The 18892-nt window shown below is 45.9% G+C and overlaps 1 protein-coding gene across 5 annotated transcripts in view; it reads right to left on the reverse strand.

Moving 5' to 3' along the window:
- RC3H1 (ring finger and CCCH-type domains 1) overlaps positions 1-18892 on the reverse strand; it is a 1368452-nt gene that overhangs the window by 551610 nt on the left and 797950 nt on the right. For all 5 annotated transcript variants that reach the window (XM_069641098.1, XM_069641097.1, XM_069641095.1 and 2 more), the window contains one exon: positions 7874-8256. In XM_069641098.1, the coding sequence (XP_069497199.1) occupies positions 7874-8256 (383 nt within the window). The remainder of the gene's footprint in view (positions 1-7873; positions 8257-18892) is intronic.

Consider the following 18892-nt stretch of genomic DNA (forward strand, 5'->3'; position numbering starts at 1 on the left):
ACTGTATAGGGCGGCCAGAAGGCCCAGCCACACGGTCGGCAGTGCCGACCAGAGCTTGAGCCGTCGAAGTCTGTTCTTTGCTGTCTTAGGCGGTGGTTTTGAAGTAGTCATCGAAAAGAGGACAAATAATAAATGAACGCCCAGAGGTCGGGAAATAAAACAATTTTACAATAAGTACGAGCTCCGCATAAGGCGACCAGTTAGCTGGGCAGAAAAAAACAATCTGAGGGACCTCAATGCGTGAGGGATTTTGGGTACACTACACGTCATGTTAGGGATAGTGTTACAGGCACGCCCATGTCGACGTCCCCTTTCGATCCTCGAAAGACAAGATGCAATACTCCGCGGTTACCACTAGATATCGGACTATATGCACAGCATGTGATTCTAAGCATATTAGCAAGCATCAGAAAAATATATACAGTCATTAGAGTAAAGCATAATACAGATAAAACCCCAGTAAAGTACAAATTAGATTATGCACTACAGGTCCACAGAGAATTAGCCCTAGCTTCAAAGGTCCTTCCCTAAGGTGTCTGGGGCCTTATGCCCAAATGTTCAGGAAAAGTTCCGACACAGTTTGTAACACTGGAAACATTGAAGGGTCTCTAGGGTCAAGTAAACGATTCCAAGGGTTCGAGGACAAGTTATTCTAACAAAAGTGTCCCCAACTTTCGGAAGGCTTCAGATAGCAAGCAATGGCAAACACAAAGTGTTGTAAATGTTTGTACAAGTAAGGACAACTTGTAAAGGGAGGTTAGGGGCAGGTAAGAACCTATGTAACTCACCCACACATACTCCGATTCTTCACAGTGCTTGGCAGTTTGATTGAAGAATGTCCAAGGTCGCTTTTCCCGCTGTCAACTTCAGTCCTTGATTCGCATGGGTTGCAGGCTCGAGCAGATCTCCATTCGGTGCCTGTTAGGGAGAATGCTCAGAAATATGCTAATTCTCCTCTACCTTAGAGACCCCCCAGCACTTTTGTTGGACTTTACATTTTTATCCTGGAGAGAGTGGGACCTTTCACCGCACACATGTATTTTTAATTGATTTGAAAACTGTTTTGTTTGGTTTTGGAGTCTGAAACTTCACAGGCATCTTTTTACATTGTGACACACAGCAACGTCAGAGCAGTGGCACAGGGAAGTTTTAGATTTCCCAAAGGTTTAAATACATTCTTTTGGTTAAACTACTGTTTCCAAGAGCAGCGAAGTGAAATTGGCTTTACTTACATTTGTAAGTTTTCTAGACGCAGCACACACTATCTTACAATAGGGTGCTGGATGGGTTACCTAGTATCCCCTTTGTCTAGTTTTATCACCTAACATTTTGATGTTGCCCTCTCTACAGTTAATGGCTGGTGGCAGTTTTTTATTTTTTCCTACCATTGTGTGTTTCTACTGCAGACTGCAATTGCAACTGCAGTAAAACACCCCTGGGTGCCCATTTTGTCAAAATGGCCCGTCTTTTTTTCACGATTTCTTGTTGGAAAGGTCCTTCTTACTCTGCACGCCATACCAGGTTTGGTCCCTTAGTTCGTTTTGTCTTTGGCGGGATTCACTGCTGAAGCCCGCCACTGGCTCCAGCGTGTTTGGCAGGGCAGGAAGTGAGGGAGGCACCCAAAACTCAGTGTTTAATCCCCTTGGTTACAGGAATGCACCCAAAGGTGACTGGCCGGCTGGCTGTCCTTGGACAGCAACCCTGCTGTGTGACTGACAGCTATGCTGCGAATGGGAGAAACCTGCATAAAAGGCAAGGTCTTTTGCTACTAAGGCAGAGTCTACCACTGGACGAAGGAATCCGAGGAAGAACTTGGAAGAGATGCCTGCTGCCACTCCTGGACCATTGGTTTGACCGGTGAAACCCTGCTGCTGTGCTGAAGCTCCGAATTCGCCTCTACTAGAGAAGCCCTGCAAGGACGACTTCTCCCTTTGAGTTGGTGGGACCAATTGACTCCAAAGTAAGCCCGTCCAGACGTCCACTCAAAGCTGGTTGTATTTCCACTGCAGTTGCTGCTGGAACCAAAGAGCCAGGGAGAGGAATACCAGATTGTGTGCGTTGCTTTAAAGTTGGATCCGAGCTCTAGGAAGATCCTCCGGACTTCCCTGTTGCAGGACTGAGCAAGCCTGAGCCACCTCAACAGAGTGCTGGAGCCCAGAAGCATGGAGAGTCTGAAATGGTATCCGAGAACCGGGATGTAGCTATTTGCTGTCAGACGCGAGTAGCTGAAACACTGAAGAACTGCTGAATTGAAATTTGATCATTGCTGCCGCTGACCGTCCCGTTGCAGAGTGGATTCCCCAGACTTCCTCCACCTTGTCCCAATGACTGAGGCTCAGGAACAGAAGCCAGCTGGAACCATTTTTTCTAACCAGAAGTACTGTAAAGTCTAACAGAACTTACCTCTTGTTGTCTAGCCTTACTTGGTCTCAGTTGAGACCTGACTTGGTTACCTTGCAGAGTTGCTAAAGCTTTGCCCTGACGAGCCTCCCAGCATGCTGCCCTTCAAGTGTTCTATTTTCAACAAACATTTCTACAAACATTGTGCAAGACTTTTTACCTACCTGCAAAAGAAGACCTCCAGCTCCCCTTGACATTGTGCAATTAACATTGGCTGTTCCGGCTCCCTGAGAGACTAAAGCACTTGCCTGCGAGTTATTTGTTAACCTTTGTTTTATTCCTCTCTATCTTTTTCACCTAACTCAGTATTGCTCTAAATGTACCAGTGACAAAGCAATGTCCACAGTGTCCTAGCTGTTTAAGTCACCTGAGGGTGTAGGATGTGTGTGTTCCATCCCCAATTGGTGTTATCTGATTTAGAGAAACTAACATTGTGTTTTGAAGTGTATTATAAGTCTTACATGTTTTGCTCCATTTCTGAAGAAGGCTTATACAACTGTGAAATAAATCAATTGTTTTATCAAGAAACCTTAAGTGTAAGCGTTCATTTGAATAACTATTGTGAAAATGTGTCACAACCTTACTGCTCACATTGACCCCTCTTGATATAAGCCTGGCTGCTCACCCACACTAAAAACCTGTGTAGTTCAGACTTCTACTAAAGGTTTGTCACTATTGCCAGGAGGTCAAGATTATTGTAGTGCACCCAAAGGGTACTGCATACAATCTTGCCCAACACCCACGACTGAGGCCCATAAACAACAGGATCTGCCATACTACAACTGGAACAGAAGCCAGCTGGAACCAATTTCTTCAGACCTAAGGTACTGTAAAGTAAGGGGTACTTACCCCTTGCTGTGCTGTTTGCCTGTCCACAGATGGGGCTTGCATTTACTGTCTTTGCCGAGTTGCAGCTTTGCCCCTCACAAGCCTCGCAGCTTGCAGCCCAACAGTGATTTCATATTCTACAAAGAATTCTAAAACATTCTACAAGACGTTTTAATTACCTTAAAGAAGTGCTTCAGCTCCACTAGACTTTGCTCAATTGACATTGGCTGTCCTGGCTCCCTGAAAGACTGTATCCTCTGACTTTGTGTTAACTATCCCTCAACAAAAGTCACACATTCTATAACTTGTGTAGCTGGGAAAGGATTAATTTACTTTGCATTGGGGGTTCAAAAGTACTTAACTGCTTAAGAATATTTGTTAACCATTGCTTTATTCCCAAACCTTTTTCTTTTGACGCCAAACTCAGTATGCCTCTAAACATACCAGTGATATCAATGTCCACAGTGTCCTAGTTATTTAAGTCACCCCAGGGTGTAGGAAGTGTCCGTGTGCCATCCCAAATGGGTATCTACTAATTTATTGAAACTGAGTATGTATATTTTGAAGTCGTGGCCAGTTGTGTGGTTAATATTCATTGTAAACCTTCCAGCCATAACCTCTTTGTTTTTGCTTTGTCACCCTGAGTTGGACGGGTATGCCCAGACGTGGGTCTTGTGCCTGCTGGGCTTAGAGACCCAAGCTACTCCTCACCGATGACTCCCAACAAGGCCAAAACATGTTTGGGGATGCTTGTGGTCTTGTGCAGAAGGGATGTGACCTTGCAGTTCGGGCTGTTCTGCCCCTTTGGGGGTGGGACCAAGCCCGATTTGTATATGGTCTTTCCCCTTCTGTAATGGCTTGGCAGGTGAAGAACAATGGTCTGGAGGGTTGCCCAGAGCAAGGCCAGTGGTTCAGATTAATTCTAAATCTTCCAGCCATCACCTCTTTGTTTTTGGTATATTTTTGTGTTACACATTTTGCTCCCTTCTAAAGAAGGCTCATTGAACTGACTGTTAAATTAATAATTCTTTAATAAAGAAACCTTGAGAGTGAGTGTTTATTTGGATACTTGTCACTGTGGATCTCTGTTACAACTCTACAGCTCACATTGCCCCTGTTGCGATAAGCCTGGCTGCTCAGTCCCTACCAACTTGTGTAGTACATGCTTATACCAAAGGTTGGGTTAACTATTGCCAAGAGGACAAGGCTGGTGCAGTCTCCCACAGCGTACTGCATACAATCTTGCCTAACACTGCCTTTGGCTGGTGCAAGGACTCTGTGGCAAAATGCAGCAAAACAAGATGCAGAACCCCTCTCAGGACTGGACTGGACTAGAGTACGCTGTTTCGGGCAGTAGTCACCGAAGAACGGCGACGCAAAGGTACTCACTTGTTGCAGTTGGACTTGCCCTCATCTCAGGTCCCCTTGACGATAGGACTCCGAAATTTCAATTTGTTAAGTCGTGTAGGAAAAGCCGAGGATCCTCCAATTTCCAGGCCTCAACACGGAACAGCAATGTCGGCAGCGTGGTAGCCCAAACTCAGAGCTCGACAGCCACAGGGCAGTCCGGGCACTTCTCAAGGCTCTTCGCAGGGTACTGAGCAGATGGCGGGAATGCATGTTTCCTCCACTCCACGGGTCGCAGCACCCTCGCGGGGCTGCTGAATATCGACAGCAAGAAAGGGCTTTTTCAAGGACAGCAGCAGAAGTTGGTTGCCAGGTGTTAGGTAAGAAGTGATGTAGTAACACTGTGTGACTACACAACACTTTGCATTAAGTAACTCACCTTTTAGTTTAGGGGTGTCCTACACAAGTTGGTAGTGTGACTGAGCAGCTAGGCCAATCTAGAGGGGTAAACGTGAGCTGTAGCAATGAAATTCGAAAATACAAGCAGACAAGTGTTGGGGAGAATTCTCATGTATGTGCTAATTCCCTTGAACCTTCGTGACACCCAGCTCTTTTGCTGGACTTTAGGACTTTTTAGCCCTGGAGTAAGTGAGCCCCCTTTCTCACTCTCTCATGTGTTATGACCCGAATTGGATTATGTGTTTCCTTTGATTTTGGAATCTGACAAACTCCATAGGAATCTACTTTCTGATTGGTGACAGAAAGCACCTTCAGTGCAGTGTCAGAGAAATCCTTTCGATTTCTCATATGATTCAAATAACTTTTCTTGTGTGAACTACTGTTCCCAAGAATAGTAAAGTGAAATTGACTTTACTCATCTTTTTTCTTAGTAGGTCCAGCACACACCATCTTCTGTGGAGTGCTGGGGGCTTACTTAGCAGCCCCTTAAACTACCCTCTCGTAACATTTGTATGTTACCCTCCCTACTTTCAATGGCTGGTGGCAGTGGTTTAATTTTCCTACCTTCGTGATTTTCTACCGCAGGCTGAATCCTCAGCTGCAGTATAGCACCCATGGGTGACCATTTTGTCAAAATGGCCACGGTCTAACTTTTTTGCCATTTTCTGTTTGAGAGGTCTTCCATGGGTTTTACTGTGCGTGCCAAGCCAGGTTTGAGCCTTTTGTTTGTGTTGCCTTTAGCGGGCTTCAGTACTGAAACCCGCCTCTGGATCCAGTGTGTCTGGAAGTGCAGGAAGTGAGGGGGGTTCCCGAAACTCCCCTGTCCTTTGTCTTCAGGAAAGCCTGAATGCACCCAGTCCCGATTGGCTGGCTGGCTGTCCTTTTAGGACAGCCACCCTGCTGTGCTGTTGGGGTGACAGCTAGGCTGTGCATCAATGGGGGAAACAGGCTTCAAAGTCAAGGATTTTGGGACGGAAGACAGAGTCGACCACTGGGAAGAACAACCAGACGAAGAAACCGTAAACCAAGCTTACTGCATCCCCCTGCTGCTCTGCTGAAACCTTTTTCTAATCGACAAGAGAAGCTCCGGAAGGGACGACTTCTTCCCTTGGATTAGTGGGACCAACTAACCCCGAGACGAACTCCACTGGACAACTTTTCCCGACTGGCTGTACTACTTTGCTGCTGCAGGAACCGAGTGCCAGGGGTTGTGAAATCCATAGCAGAGTGCAACGTCTGATCCGGCCAGAAGATCCAGGAGTCTCCCCCAGGACCATCCAGAAGTAGGACGACTAGAGCTCGAGTCCCCTCACCTGAGTGCAGGACTCAAGGAGTGAAGGAAGCCAAACCGGTGTCCAAGATCCGTGGTGGTGCTGTTTGCAGAGCGCTGAAACTGCAAAGTCACGCTGACCCGAAAGAGCCTGTAGCTGCTGCCCACCTACAAACTGCTGTGCAGGAGTCCTCCAGATGTCCTCCCTCTTGTCCCCACGACGGAGGCCCTGGAACACACGATCTGGGGACCACTCTTCTTCCAAACTATGGTACCGTTCGTACTTTGGGGTACTTACCTCTTTGTCTGTAGTTATGCTCTTCACAGTTGAGACTTGCAGTAGCTTATTTGCTAGAGTTGATTTCAGCTCTACCCTCCACAAGTATAACAGCTTATGACCCTACCGTGATTTTTCTTCAACAAACTAACTTTGTGCAAGACTTTTACTATGTAAGAAGTGCCTGTTTGAAATTCACTTTGGCTGTCCTGGCTCCCTGCAGACTCTTATATTCCATTTGACTTTGATACTTACAGTCCCCGACATGTGATGCATTGGTTTTAAACTAATAGCTGGGAAAGGTTTTTTACCTAGACTTCATTGTGAGATTTAAAAGTGCTCACATGCTCTGAGAACCGTTTAACCTTTTTCCTTCCTCTAACCTTTCCTTTCTACAACCTCAGAATTTAACAAGTGATATATAAATGCCATTACTTTCCTAGTCAATTAAGTCACCTCAGGGTGTAGGAAGTGTTTATGAAGCATCACTAAAGAGTATCTACTTGCTTTGGGTTGATTCTGAGAAAGTATTTTAAAGCATTTGATTGCTACATATATTGCCGTTTTTGAAGAATGTTTATATAAAAACTAATGTTAAATAACCATTTATAACAAAAAACCTGAGTAGAAGTGTTACTTGGCTACTTGTATTGGTGGATATCATTGCTACAGCTCACATTTACCCCTCTTAGGATAAGCCTGGCTGCTCAGTCACACTAACTTGTGTAGTACAGGCCTATAACAATAGGCGAGTTACCCAATACCAAAAGGACAAGTGTTGTGTAGTCTCCCCCAAGGTTACTACATCAATTCTTGCCCAACAAAGATGTCAAGCATCTTAAGCGTCAAGGCCTCCCACGTCTCTGAAGGAAAAAGGATTGGATGGGAAATGGTACATGAGGTGCCTTATATTTAGAGTAGTCTCTAGAATGGTGAAACCTTTTCCACAAACAGGAAGAATGGTGTTTGGAACATCCATCATGTGAACAATACCTTCTGCAGTGCTTTTTTTTTCTTTTTGTCCTTGTGGACCAAAAGGAGTAATCCATTAGAAAAAGTGTAATTGTGACTAGAGCCCAGTAGGGTCATATGATCAAGACAAGGTCAATATAAGGGCACAACATTTAAACATATCAAGCCAATGAAATCATGATTTAACAAAACGTCCCGCATTGAAATGCACTCTTCATTCAAAGGAACTGCATTTCCATCCTGCGCATGCAACCAGCCCCTTTCCACATTGAGATCAACAATGATTTTAAAACAAACAAAAGGCAATACAAAATGCTTACTCTGTAGTAGGGTCTTATTTGCCCTGGATGTGGGCCAACAGGATAATAACCCTCCACTTGCTGGTAACGTTCCCTGGACTCTGCAACATATGAAGATACAGCAGGCGGCATGTCGATGGGTACAGGACTGGCACGAACCATCTCATCCCGCTGATAGGGCTGCGTGGGAGGATACACCCGGCGACCATCGTAGTGTGGCGGGTACATGGGATGCCCCATAGTCTGGTACTGCTGGGGCTGTGTACCGTACTGGGTATTCACTACGCGGTCCTGGATGTAGGGAGGGTAATGATCCATGTAAGGAGTGCCTTGCTCCGGAGCAGACGGTGGTGGTCTGACAAATCTGGAGACACACTGCGAGGTCTGGGGAGTGTAGTAAACATCTGTAGGCAACCAAGGAGATAATAAAAGGGTCATTAGGACCAAGCAAAAAAATCAAAGTAATTTTAAACCACTTTGCATTTGTACTGGCTTAAAGTATCTGCTATTGAACAAATTCAATAATGCATTAAGTGAATTAAAATGAAAGGAAAATGATCGCCTTTTAGTCCTAGTTCTACATCAAGGGGTCTCTACATGTATATTCACTTATTCCTGAGTAGCGCCACCTATGGGTGGAATGTGGGTACACACTTTGATCAACATTTGTACATTAGGACTAATTTGCACTTACCAGTGTTATGAAACATTTCTCTTTTGGGTATTTTCCCTCCATAGATTCTATGGACCCCCAATTGTTTTGCTTTATTTATGAACCTGCTGTGACTTTTTGAGGGGGGTGCTTTTTGCTAATTTGTTATAGGGAATCCGGAATCTGATCATTCCTCCAGACTGAGTATTGGGAAACTAAGTTTCTCTTTAATCTTCTACATTTTTGGGATGTTTGTGTTACTTTATAGGTGCCAATAGACAAGGTTGCAGCACGTGGGATACATTACTCACCGTAATCGTATTTCTGATGCTTGCATCTGCTTAGATTCACATAGTATGCATAGGATGACATCTAGCCGCGGAGTGGTACATTTTTTGTTTTAGGAACTCGAAAAGGTACATAGACAGGGCGTGCCAGTAAGACTAGCCCTAGTGTGACATCTCCTGTACCCATGGTCCTTCATGTGTCTAGGTCCCTAAGATTATTTTGTTTCGGACATGTGGTAGCATGAAGTGTAGCGTGAGTACAGCTGTAATAAAGCAGATAAGAGTAGGTAAAGCCAGAAAGCATCTACGCACCTTCTACTCCACAGGCGAAGGAAGAGTGGGCCCATGTGCAATTAAGCAGATACAAGCATCAGAAATTCGATTACGGTGAGTAATGTATCCCTTCTGAGGCTCTGAAAGTGAGACAAACTTTCCAAACTGACCATGCACTATTCAAATTTTTCTTTGGTCCATTTATATGAACCAGAAGGGTCAAAAGGTGGAAAACTTAAATTTTCCTCCTCATGGCGCCCAAATGTGTTTCCCATAGAGCTGGCCAAAGGCTTCTGACTCTCCCCAATCTTCTTAAGCATCGGGGAGTTGCCGCACATCTTTTAACGTGTCCGTGGCCTTCTTGTGCTTCGTTGCGTCTTTAGGATTCAGCCCCACTGCAGAAGCAATCTTAGCAATGCTTTCGGTGATGTTCGTCGAAGTGGGGCATGCCGTATGACTAGGAGGCCTAGCGGTAGATATTCCCCCTACCGGGGCCTGAGAGGGTGTTTGAGAGTCAGAGGAGCATGCTTCGATGGCCGAATGTGGTTTGGAGGGAGCAACCTTATTTTTTGAAGGCCCAGTCGCAAGACGTTGCTGCAGATATAGGGGTAGGCTGGTGATCTTGAGGATCAGAGGATTCTGTTGAAACTTTCGGCGGTCCTGTCGGCGCTTTCGCCCATTTCAACTGTACCATCAAAACCAGGGCAGGGGTTGTGTGTTTAGTGTTTATGGGATCTTGTGCGCCCTTGTCACCGGAGGTTTTCCCCATAGTGTGATCCGCGTCAGGCCTAGCGGGGTCAGGGATGGACTTGGCGGACGTAGAGGTGTCTTTTGTGAGGTCAATGGCATCAGGCACAGATGCGTGGTCATCACCAGTGCCCCCGTCACTTTCAGCGGGTGCTGGCGGTGGGGGAACAAGATCCAGCCCGCGACATGCTGTAGACGGCGCGGCGCTCCTTAAACATTTTAGTTCGAAGGAGTCTGCAGGCCACACACTGCGCTTTGTCGTGGTGAAGGGGTAGACAATTACTGCACTTATCGTGCTCGTCCTTCCAAAGGTATCTGGCCCTGCAAGAGGGGCAAAACCTAAATGGTGTCTTTTCCATAGCAAAAGGTCATAAAGACGATGACCAGACCTAGAAGGGGAAAGAGGAGAGACATAGCTGAAAGGATATGACCACCCCGACCCCACTCTCCCTACTGTTTCAGGCCGACCAGAGGGCCTGGCCATGTGGATGGCTCCGCCGCTGGAGTTTAGGCGTCGAAGTCCACTGCACTCTTCGGCGTTAAAAGTCCCCCGTTGTCTTCGGCGTAGCACAGGAAGCACCAAAGTTACTATTAGGGGATAATCGACAAAGACGATATACGAGGTATAACAATGTCTCTTAGGAAAGAGCTATGCAATAGGGCAACCAGTTTTCTGGGCGGAAAAAACTATCTGAGGGACCTCAGCACATGAGGGATTTTGAGTACACTACACGTCACGATAGGGATAGTGTTACACACTACGCCAACGTCGCCTTTCGGTCTCCGAAAGACAAGATGCAATTCTCTGTGGTTACCACAGGATTTCGGACCAGATGCACAGCATGTGATTCTAAGTAGATTAACAAGCATCAGAAAGTCAATTTCACTTTACATTCTCTGGGAAACAATAGTTTATCCTAGAGAAGGTATCTAAACCTTTGGGAAGTCTAAAAGACATCCCTGTGTCACTGCACTGAGGGTGCTGTTTAACACATGAAAATATGATGCCTATGGAGTTATGTAAAACTCCATAATCAAAGAACACAAGTGAAAAAAATACATAAAAATTCGAAAGAGTAGGAGAAAAAAAAGGCGCTCACTCTTTTCAGGTAAAAAAAACAAGTCCTCAAAATACAGAAAAGTTGCTGGGGGTCAGCAATATGAAGGGAATTAGCACATTTATGAGAATTCTCCCTAACAGGGACATTTGAAATGAAAGCCAGAGTGGCTCCTGTGCTCCTTGTGGAGTGAGCTCTGGGCGTAAAAGACAGTGCCTTGTTTGACAGGGAATAGCACAGTTGTACACATCCGACTATCCACCTAGAGATGACATTCTTTGAAATGCGGTCACCTTCTCAGCATGGCGCTATGGAGACAAACAGTTGATCTGGTTTTCTTAGCGGCCTGGTCTTGAATACATAGTAGAGGACTGCTCTCCTCACATCTAGTGTGTGGAGTTTTACCTCAGCTAAACTGGTGGGTTCCTGGAAGAAAGCCAGTAGCTCAATAGACTGGTTTACATGAAATTTAGAGATGAACTTAAGGGAGAACCTAGGGCGAATACGTAAAACCAGCTTGATTTTGTGCACAACAAAGACAGGATCCTGCAAAGACAATGCTTGTATTTCACTAACTTCTTATGGAAGTGATGGCCACTAAGAAGGCAGTTTGATAAGTCAGGTGTTTGAGACTAGAGTTGTGCATCGGCTGGAAAGGGGGCCCCATGAGTTTAGCGAGTATAACATTGAGATCCCATCCCGGCGGCCGGTTCCAAATTTGAGGGTGGAGTCTCTTTACTCCCGCCATGAATGATGACAGGTACCTTCCACCATGAGACTTTATTGTGGGAAGTGGTATGGGCTGACAAAGCCGCCAGGTGGACCTTTAAGGAGTTGAATACTAACCCCACATCTAGCAAGTGGCGCATACAAGTTAGAATGTGGGAAGGAGTACATTCTAGGAGGTTTATTTGTTTAGACTGGCACCAAATTACAAATCTCATCCACTTGTCATAACAGTGCCTAGTATTAGGCTTTCTCGATTCTTTTAAGATATCCATACATCTCTGTGGCAGATTAAGATGTCCAAACTATGACCTCAAGAGCTATGCTGCCAAGTTCATTGAGTGAGGTTGAGGGTGCACTGTTAGTCCCCCGTGTTGAGTGCGCAGATTGTACAGGCACGGGAGTTTGATGGGATTGCACATCGCAAGTTTGCGCAGATGTGGATACCAGGGTTGTCTTGCCCACATAGGAGCAACTAAGATGAGCATCGCTGTTACATCTCGGCCACATCTCGGCTACGATCGGCCGTGCATCCGTGTAATTCGAGTTCGCTCGGAGGCAAAATGCATTTGCGGGCTTCGCTATGGAACAGCTATCGGTTGCCATGGCGCCTCTCGGCCAGGCATGGGGAGTCGTGTCAGCCGACTCACTCCCTGCGTGCCGGACATGCACAGAAGCCCCGCCCCCTGCAGTAGAAGATTCGTTCTCTCCCAGCAGCTTGTTGCTGCCAATTGTGGCGTTACCCTTTTTTCCCCCAGTTACGCTCCAGTCCCTTCGCATCATCCTTGTGCGATTTCCTTACCGACTTCCTGGCTCTTTTGTCTTTTGCCTGTTTCTCGGATTGCTTGCCTGTTCCTTTTTGGCTTTGCTTCTAGCATGTTACGTATTGACCCGGACCGTCCTCGGATTGCTTTCTCCCGTTACACTGGGTTGCTCGCCACGCGGGTCTCTGCTCACCTCCGGGACTGTTCCATTCCATGTTCACTGCTTCCCTGCAGTTTGTAGCGGTACAGCCCCTCCTGCTCATACGGGCTCTTCCGCTACTCCAGTGCCAGAGTTCTGCCGGTATAATGTAAACAAGAACATCACTCGTGCTGTGTGGGGATTACTGTTTATTTACAATAATTCAATATTACCTAAACTGGGATTCCAAGAACATATTACCTGACTCCTGGAACAATTGCTTGACGCCATCGTTTCCTCAATAACTGTCTGCTAAGTGCATGATTGTGTGACGCTTTCCTGTATGCACCAACCCGTCCCTAGTGCGACCCTCGTGCCGCCTGGGTTATGTTTCCCATACTAAGCTTCCCCATTTGTTATTTTCTCGCAGACGTTTCTCCCCGATGTTGATTTGTACTAAAGTTCACCAGTGGTCATCATTATTTGGGAATCGCTCTTCAGGTCTGTTGTGTGGTTAATCTTTAATAAGGCAGTTTACCTTAGTTGTCATCACTTTTATAGTATTGGGTCTGTTTTCTTTGTAGGTTCTGCACAAAGAAAGGGGTACTCCATCACAAACCTCCTCTAGGTAGTCCTGTTACTGTATTATTTTCTTGTTGCATAATTGCACACCACCACTACTACTATTGTGGTTCCTTTTCAGCATTGGTTTGGCGGTGCGTGTTTTCCCCGCTCTTTTAGACGATTGACACCTTTGCCTGTTTTTGGATTTGAACAGCAGAGAGGTACATCGTGGAGAAGAGCCCCTCTTTTTAGAGGAAGCCTAAATCTAGAATTCAGGGGAGCTGGAACCTCAGAGGTTAAGCTTGACTCTCTGTGTTTGTTCACCACTTTCCTCATTACAGGCATTGGGTGGGGGGGGGAGCATAAGCAAATTTCCCTGACCAGTTCATCCTTAACGCGTTCCCCTTGGAGCCTGGCTGGGGGAACATGGACGCGAAGTCTGCACATCGTCTGTTGTTGCTTGTAGCGAACAAGTTATGATGTTCATTACCTGGGGACACTGTGGTATGGGAAGCTATGCCATGGAATGTTTATTGGTTCAGGTTCTGGTGAGGTCACAGAACCTGTATGTGTTTATGTTGTTCTTAAAGTTCTACAGTTTGTCAGTTGAAGCTACTTGTTGGAGTAGAGGGATCCTTTGTTGTTGTGGGGGGTCTTTCTCTCCTGTTATCCTAATAAATACTTATCGTGAAGACTTACCTGTGTCCAGAGCGTCTTCGCAACAATGGCGTCGAGGATGGGATGACAGGAGACCTCCTGAAACTAATCTGCCTGCACATCGCTCCACTGCCCAAAAGCGTAGAAGCGACCGCCGAGGGAGTGAGACCCCATCGTGAGCTGCTTCGTGCTCTGGCCCGCTCCGCTTATCCTAGCGTTGCAGCGGCCGCCGAGACTAGAAAACGGATGCCCTGCCATCCAGAGTGTGCCGCCCTCCGGAGTCTGCTGTCTCATAGCAAGTAAGTGCCCGCGCTGCCCGCTAGCTCCCCGTCGAGCGACAAGTCCGTTTTTTGCTCGTTTCGCCCCTCCCAAGAGGCCTCGCCAATCCCGCAGCTGTAACCCGTGTAGCATCTCCAGTACTGTTTGTCGCAGCTGCTCGGAGACGTTGTTGCCGCAATCGGACTTGCGTTCCCTGAAGGGGGGGTGTGCAGCCTAGAGTCGCCGCAGACCACGTCACCGTACATCGGAGAGGAGATGTACAGCACGAAAGAAAAGTGAGCAGCCAAGACCGAGCGGAGCTCATTACCATACATTCGGTAGGAGGGGCGCAACTCGAAAGACTATTGAGTGGTCAAGGCAGGGAATTACCGTACAGTCAGAAGGTGGTGCGCAACATAGAAGAAAATCATTAATCTTGTGGATTGCGTTGTTGTTTGGATTGAACTGCAATTTACGGGGAATTTCGAGTTTGCAAGTTTCTATCTAAAGACGTAAAAGGGACAGCATGTCAAGCAGTTGAAGTCCAGGAGTGCAGCAGGTCACCTTGTTGATAGCAGGTGCCATCCGGAGGGTATTTATCTTATTGAAGGAGGACAGGGGATCAGCAGATCACACAGCTTTGCATTATGGCAGGTTTGCCGGGTATCACAGGACCACAAATGCCAGTTCCCGGTCCAGCAAAGATCATGTGGGCTCAATGGCGCAAGGGGTTTTTACACTACATGAAGGCAGCTGGTGGAACTTCTTATTCCAGTGAAAGGAAATTGGCGTTATTGCTGCATTTTCTAGGATATGAGGGCCAAAGAATATACGAAACACTTCCTCAACCTCTTGGAGATGGCGGTGGGGATGACGTGAGCAAATTTGATTAAGCTTTGATGAAGTTGGAGAAGCATTTCAATCCCAAGACCAGCACAATATTGGAGCGTTATAATTTCCGCATGCGTGTACAGGCGTCTGGAGAATCGGTGGAAGAGTATGTGACGGCGCTGAGACATCTCACCTTGTCCTGCAAATTTCAAGAAGCATTTGACGAACACATCAATTCATGACACATTGTAGGGCCAACAAAATTCGCGAAGAACTATGGTTAAGGGATGAGCCAAATTTAGACGAAGTGTTGGACATTGCAAGGCGAGTGGAACACTCCTTAGCATGTGTGGCCAAATTATCCAGAAACAAATTGGGAGAGTCAAAGGAGAGCAAGTCTGAAGTTTTAAATGTGACCGACAGGAAGAGTGAAAGGAAGTCCAAAAATTGGCCGTCAAATCGTGTGGCTGTGGAGGAGAAGAGAAATCAAGATCTACCGCAGAAGTCAGAAAAAAAGGATGAGAGACTGTTTCCGATGCGCGAGTAACACACACTTAGCATCTTCTGTTGTGTGCCCGGGTCGCAGAGCTACATGTGCGAGGTGTAAAAGGAAGGGTCATTACGCGAACTGTTGCAAAAACTTTCAATTCGGACAAATTGCGCAAAAGAAGGTTTTTTATGTGAATGAAGAAGAAGATGGAAGGTCGTCCAAGAAGGAAATAACACTTCCAATGCAGAATGTTGTTGTCAATACTGTTAATGTTGTCATGGAGGGTGAAAGTACAGATGATTGTGAGCGTCCGTATGCACTGGTGAAAGTGAATGATCATGAGGTATCCATGATGGTGGATTCTGGGTCTAAAATTACTTTGGTGTCTAGAAGTGTATTTGAGAAGGACATGGATGGTAAGGTGCCCGGCCTGTCAAAAACTGATATAAATCCAGGTGGATACAATCAGGATAAAATTGAACTGTTGGGGTATGCGTGGAGCGAGTTCGAATTTAAGGGCCGGAAATGCGATGGCAAAGTATACATAACCAAAAAGGGTCAATCCTTACTGGGATGGAGGGAGCAGAAAAGCCTTGCCATCAGATTAGATCCTAACAAAGAATAACAAGTATATCGGGTGTCAGAACCACATGCAGGTTCGTGCAAATATGTGGTCGGGCACAGAGAAGTATTTGATGGAAGTATGGGGAAGGTGAAAGGTTTTATACACCAAATCATATTGAAAAAGAATAGCGTGCCTGTTGCTGCGAAACTTCGGCCAGTACCTTTGTCTTTAAGGGAAGGGGTCAAGAAAGAGTTGATGAAACTATTACAGTTGGGTGTCATTGAGAAGCAGGCGGAGTTGAATGGGTATCCCCAGTGGTGGTTGTCAAGAAGAGTTCTGGGGATCTAAGACTATGCATAGACATGCGTGAGCTCAACAAATGTGTGATGGTTGATAGGCACCCATTGCCGAATATGTGTGAGATGTTGACCATGGTTGGGCGAGGGAAGTTTTTTTCGAAATTGGATATGGCGTCTGCCTATCACCAGATTTAATTGGAGGAAGGGTGCAGAAAATGTACCGCCTTCATCACCCATGAAGGTGTGTTTCAATTCAGAAGGATGCCTTTTGGGTTGGCATCAACCTCATCGATATTTCATAAAATCATGGACCTGTTACTCAAGTGTGTGAAGGGGGTATTTTGCTTCCAAGACGATGTGTTGATTTGTGGGGTAACCCTTGAAGAACATGACAAAAGTTTGTATGAGGTGTTGAAAATTTTTAAAGAAAGGGGGATCACCTTGAAGCAAGAAAAGTGTAAATTTGCTGTTTCCAAGGTAGATTACCTAGGCCACGAGGTATCATATGAAGGGGTAAAACCTAAAGAGAGTATTGTGAATTCCATAAAAGAAATTGAAAGGCCAACCAATAAGAGTGAACTACGTTCATTCTTAGGTATGACAGAATTTTATCAAAAATTTGTAATGAACTATGCGTCCAAGGTGTTGGAAATGAGGACGATTCTAAGGAAAGGGGTAGAGTTCATATGGAATCGAGAGTGTGATATGGAATTTACAAGGATCAAGCAAGAGATTGATATGGCTCGTCCATTAGGATGTTTTGACACGAAGAAACGATCTATTATTACTGTTGATGCCAGCGAAAGTGGGCTGGGAGCAGTGCTCTCGCAGAGACAAGATGATGGGTGGGAAGAGGTGACAGCACATGCGTCACGTGGCCTGAAAGATGCAGAGTTGAGATATTCTGTTCTCGAAAAGGAAGCTTTGGCATGCTATTGGGCTGTTGAGCGGTTTAGAAATTTTGTGTGGGGTATGGAATTTGTTCTACGGACGGATCACAAGCCTTTGAAAGTTATTTTTGAAAGTAAGGGTTTAGACAAGGTTTCGCGCAGAGTAGCCGGGTGGGTTACCAGGATGCAGGTGCACAATTTCACAATGGAGGTTAAACCTGGGAAGGACAACATGCTTGCCGACAATCTTTCAAGGGTAAGGGTTGCATCCCAGGAAGGGTTAGATGAGGAGATGGAAATGGAAATGGTGTTTGTGAACACAGAGGGGAATTGTGTCCAGACAAGAGTGGTTGGTGGAGGTAGGGATGGACGCGATAATTAATAAGGTGATCACATATGTAACGGCTTCTGTTTGGCCTAACAAATCTGAATTGGACGAGGGTGAGAGGCCTTATTGGGAGGTCAAAGATGAACTATCTGTTGCGGATGGCGTACTGTTCAGGTGGGAGAGAGCAGTTGCTCCAGCAGGTATTCGCAAGAGGATTATCGACCTAGCTCATAGTGGCCATATTGGCGTTACCAAGACCAAAGGGGTGTTAAGATCAGATTATTGGTGGCCAGGATTCGACAAGGAGGTTGAGAACCGTCTAGCAGAATGTCATTTTTTTATCAAGAGTGGGAAGGGGGTTGAGGCTAGAAAACAACCTCTGATTGATGTTGGTGTTCCAACAAAAATTTGTAGTGTCATAGCAATGGACATCCTGGGTCCGGTTGATCTAGGATATGGGCGAGGAAGGTGTGTGGTTCTGGTGGTTGATTTATTCTCCAGGTGGGTAGATTTCAAGGTTGTGCGTGAAATATCGGCAGAAAATATGGCGAAGGTTTTACAAGAGATTTTTGCGAGTGAGGGACTACCTGAAAGTGTCCTTACTGACAATGGAACTCAGTTCACCGGTGGGTTGTTTCCTGCATATTTAAAAAGGTGTGGAGTAAGCCATAAGAGGGCAGCTCTTTATCATCCTAAAACAAACAGGATAGTTGAAAGACTAAATAGATGTGTGATGGAAAGCGTACGCATGGGAGAGCAGTGTGGCTTCGATAAATTAGTGACCATTCAAAACAGAATGTGGGTGTTGCGCATGGCACCTCACGCGACCACTGGCTTGTGTCCATTCGAACTTATGAGGGGCCGAAAGCCTTTCTCGATGGCGTGTCCTCCATGGTTAGGGAGGAGCAGGGAGTCGGATGTGGTTATTGATGAAGTGAGAAATGCACTTAAGAAGAGTGAGTGGGTCATGCGAGAAAACAAAAGATGAAGAAAGGAATTGCATGTGGAGCGAGGTGATTGTGTAAGAATAAAGAAGGGTGTGAAGAGAAAAGGAGTCTCATTATACTCAGATCCAGTCAGAGTAGTTGTTATGAAGCGTGTGGTGCGTGTGGAAGGCGGTCAGGTTTGGAACAAAAGTTCGCTACTGTGAAAAGAGGTCAAGTGTGAGGATCAGTGGTGGTGTGTATGAATTTTTGGAAAGAAAGGGAGATGTGCTATGATGTTCATTACCTAGGGACACTGTGGTATGGGAAGCTATGCCATGGAATGTTTATTGGTTCAGGTTCTGGTGAGGTCACAGAACCTGTATGTATTTATGTTGTTTTTAAAGTTCTACAGTTTGTCAGTTGAAGCTACTTGTTGGAGTAGAGGGGTCCTCTGTTGTTGTGGGGGGTCTTTCTCTCCCGTTATCCTAATAAATACTTATCGTGAAGACTTACCTGTGTCCAGAGCGTCTTCGCAACACATGTCTATTGTGGGGAAACACCATTGAGAGAAGAGGTGTTCTACTAC

Source organism: Ambystoma mexicanum, chromosome 1q, assembly GCF_040938575.1.
Source record: "Ambystoma mexicanum isolate Mex_15411 chromosome 1q, UKY_AmexF1_1, whole genome shotgun sequence".
Classification (NCBI taxonomy): Eukaryota; Metazoa; Chordata; class Amphibia; order Caudata; family Ambystomatidae; genus Ambystoma; species Ambystoma mexicanum.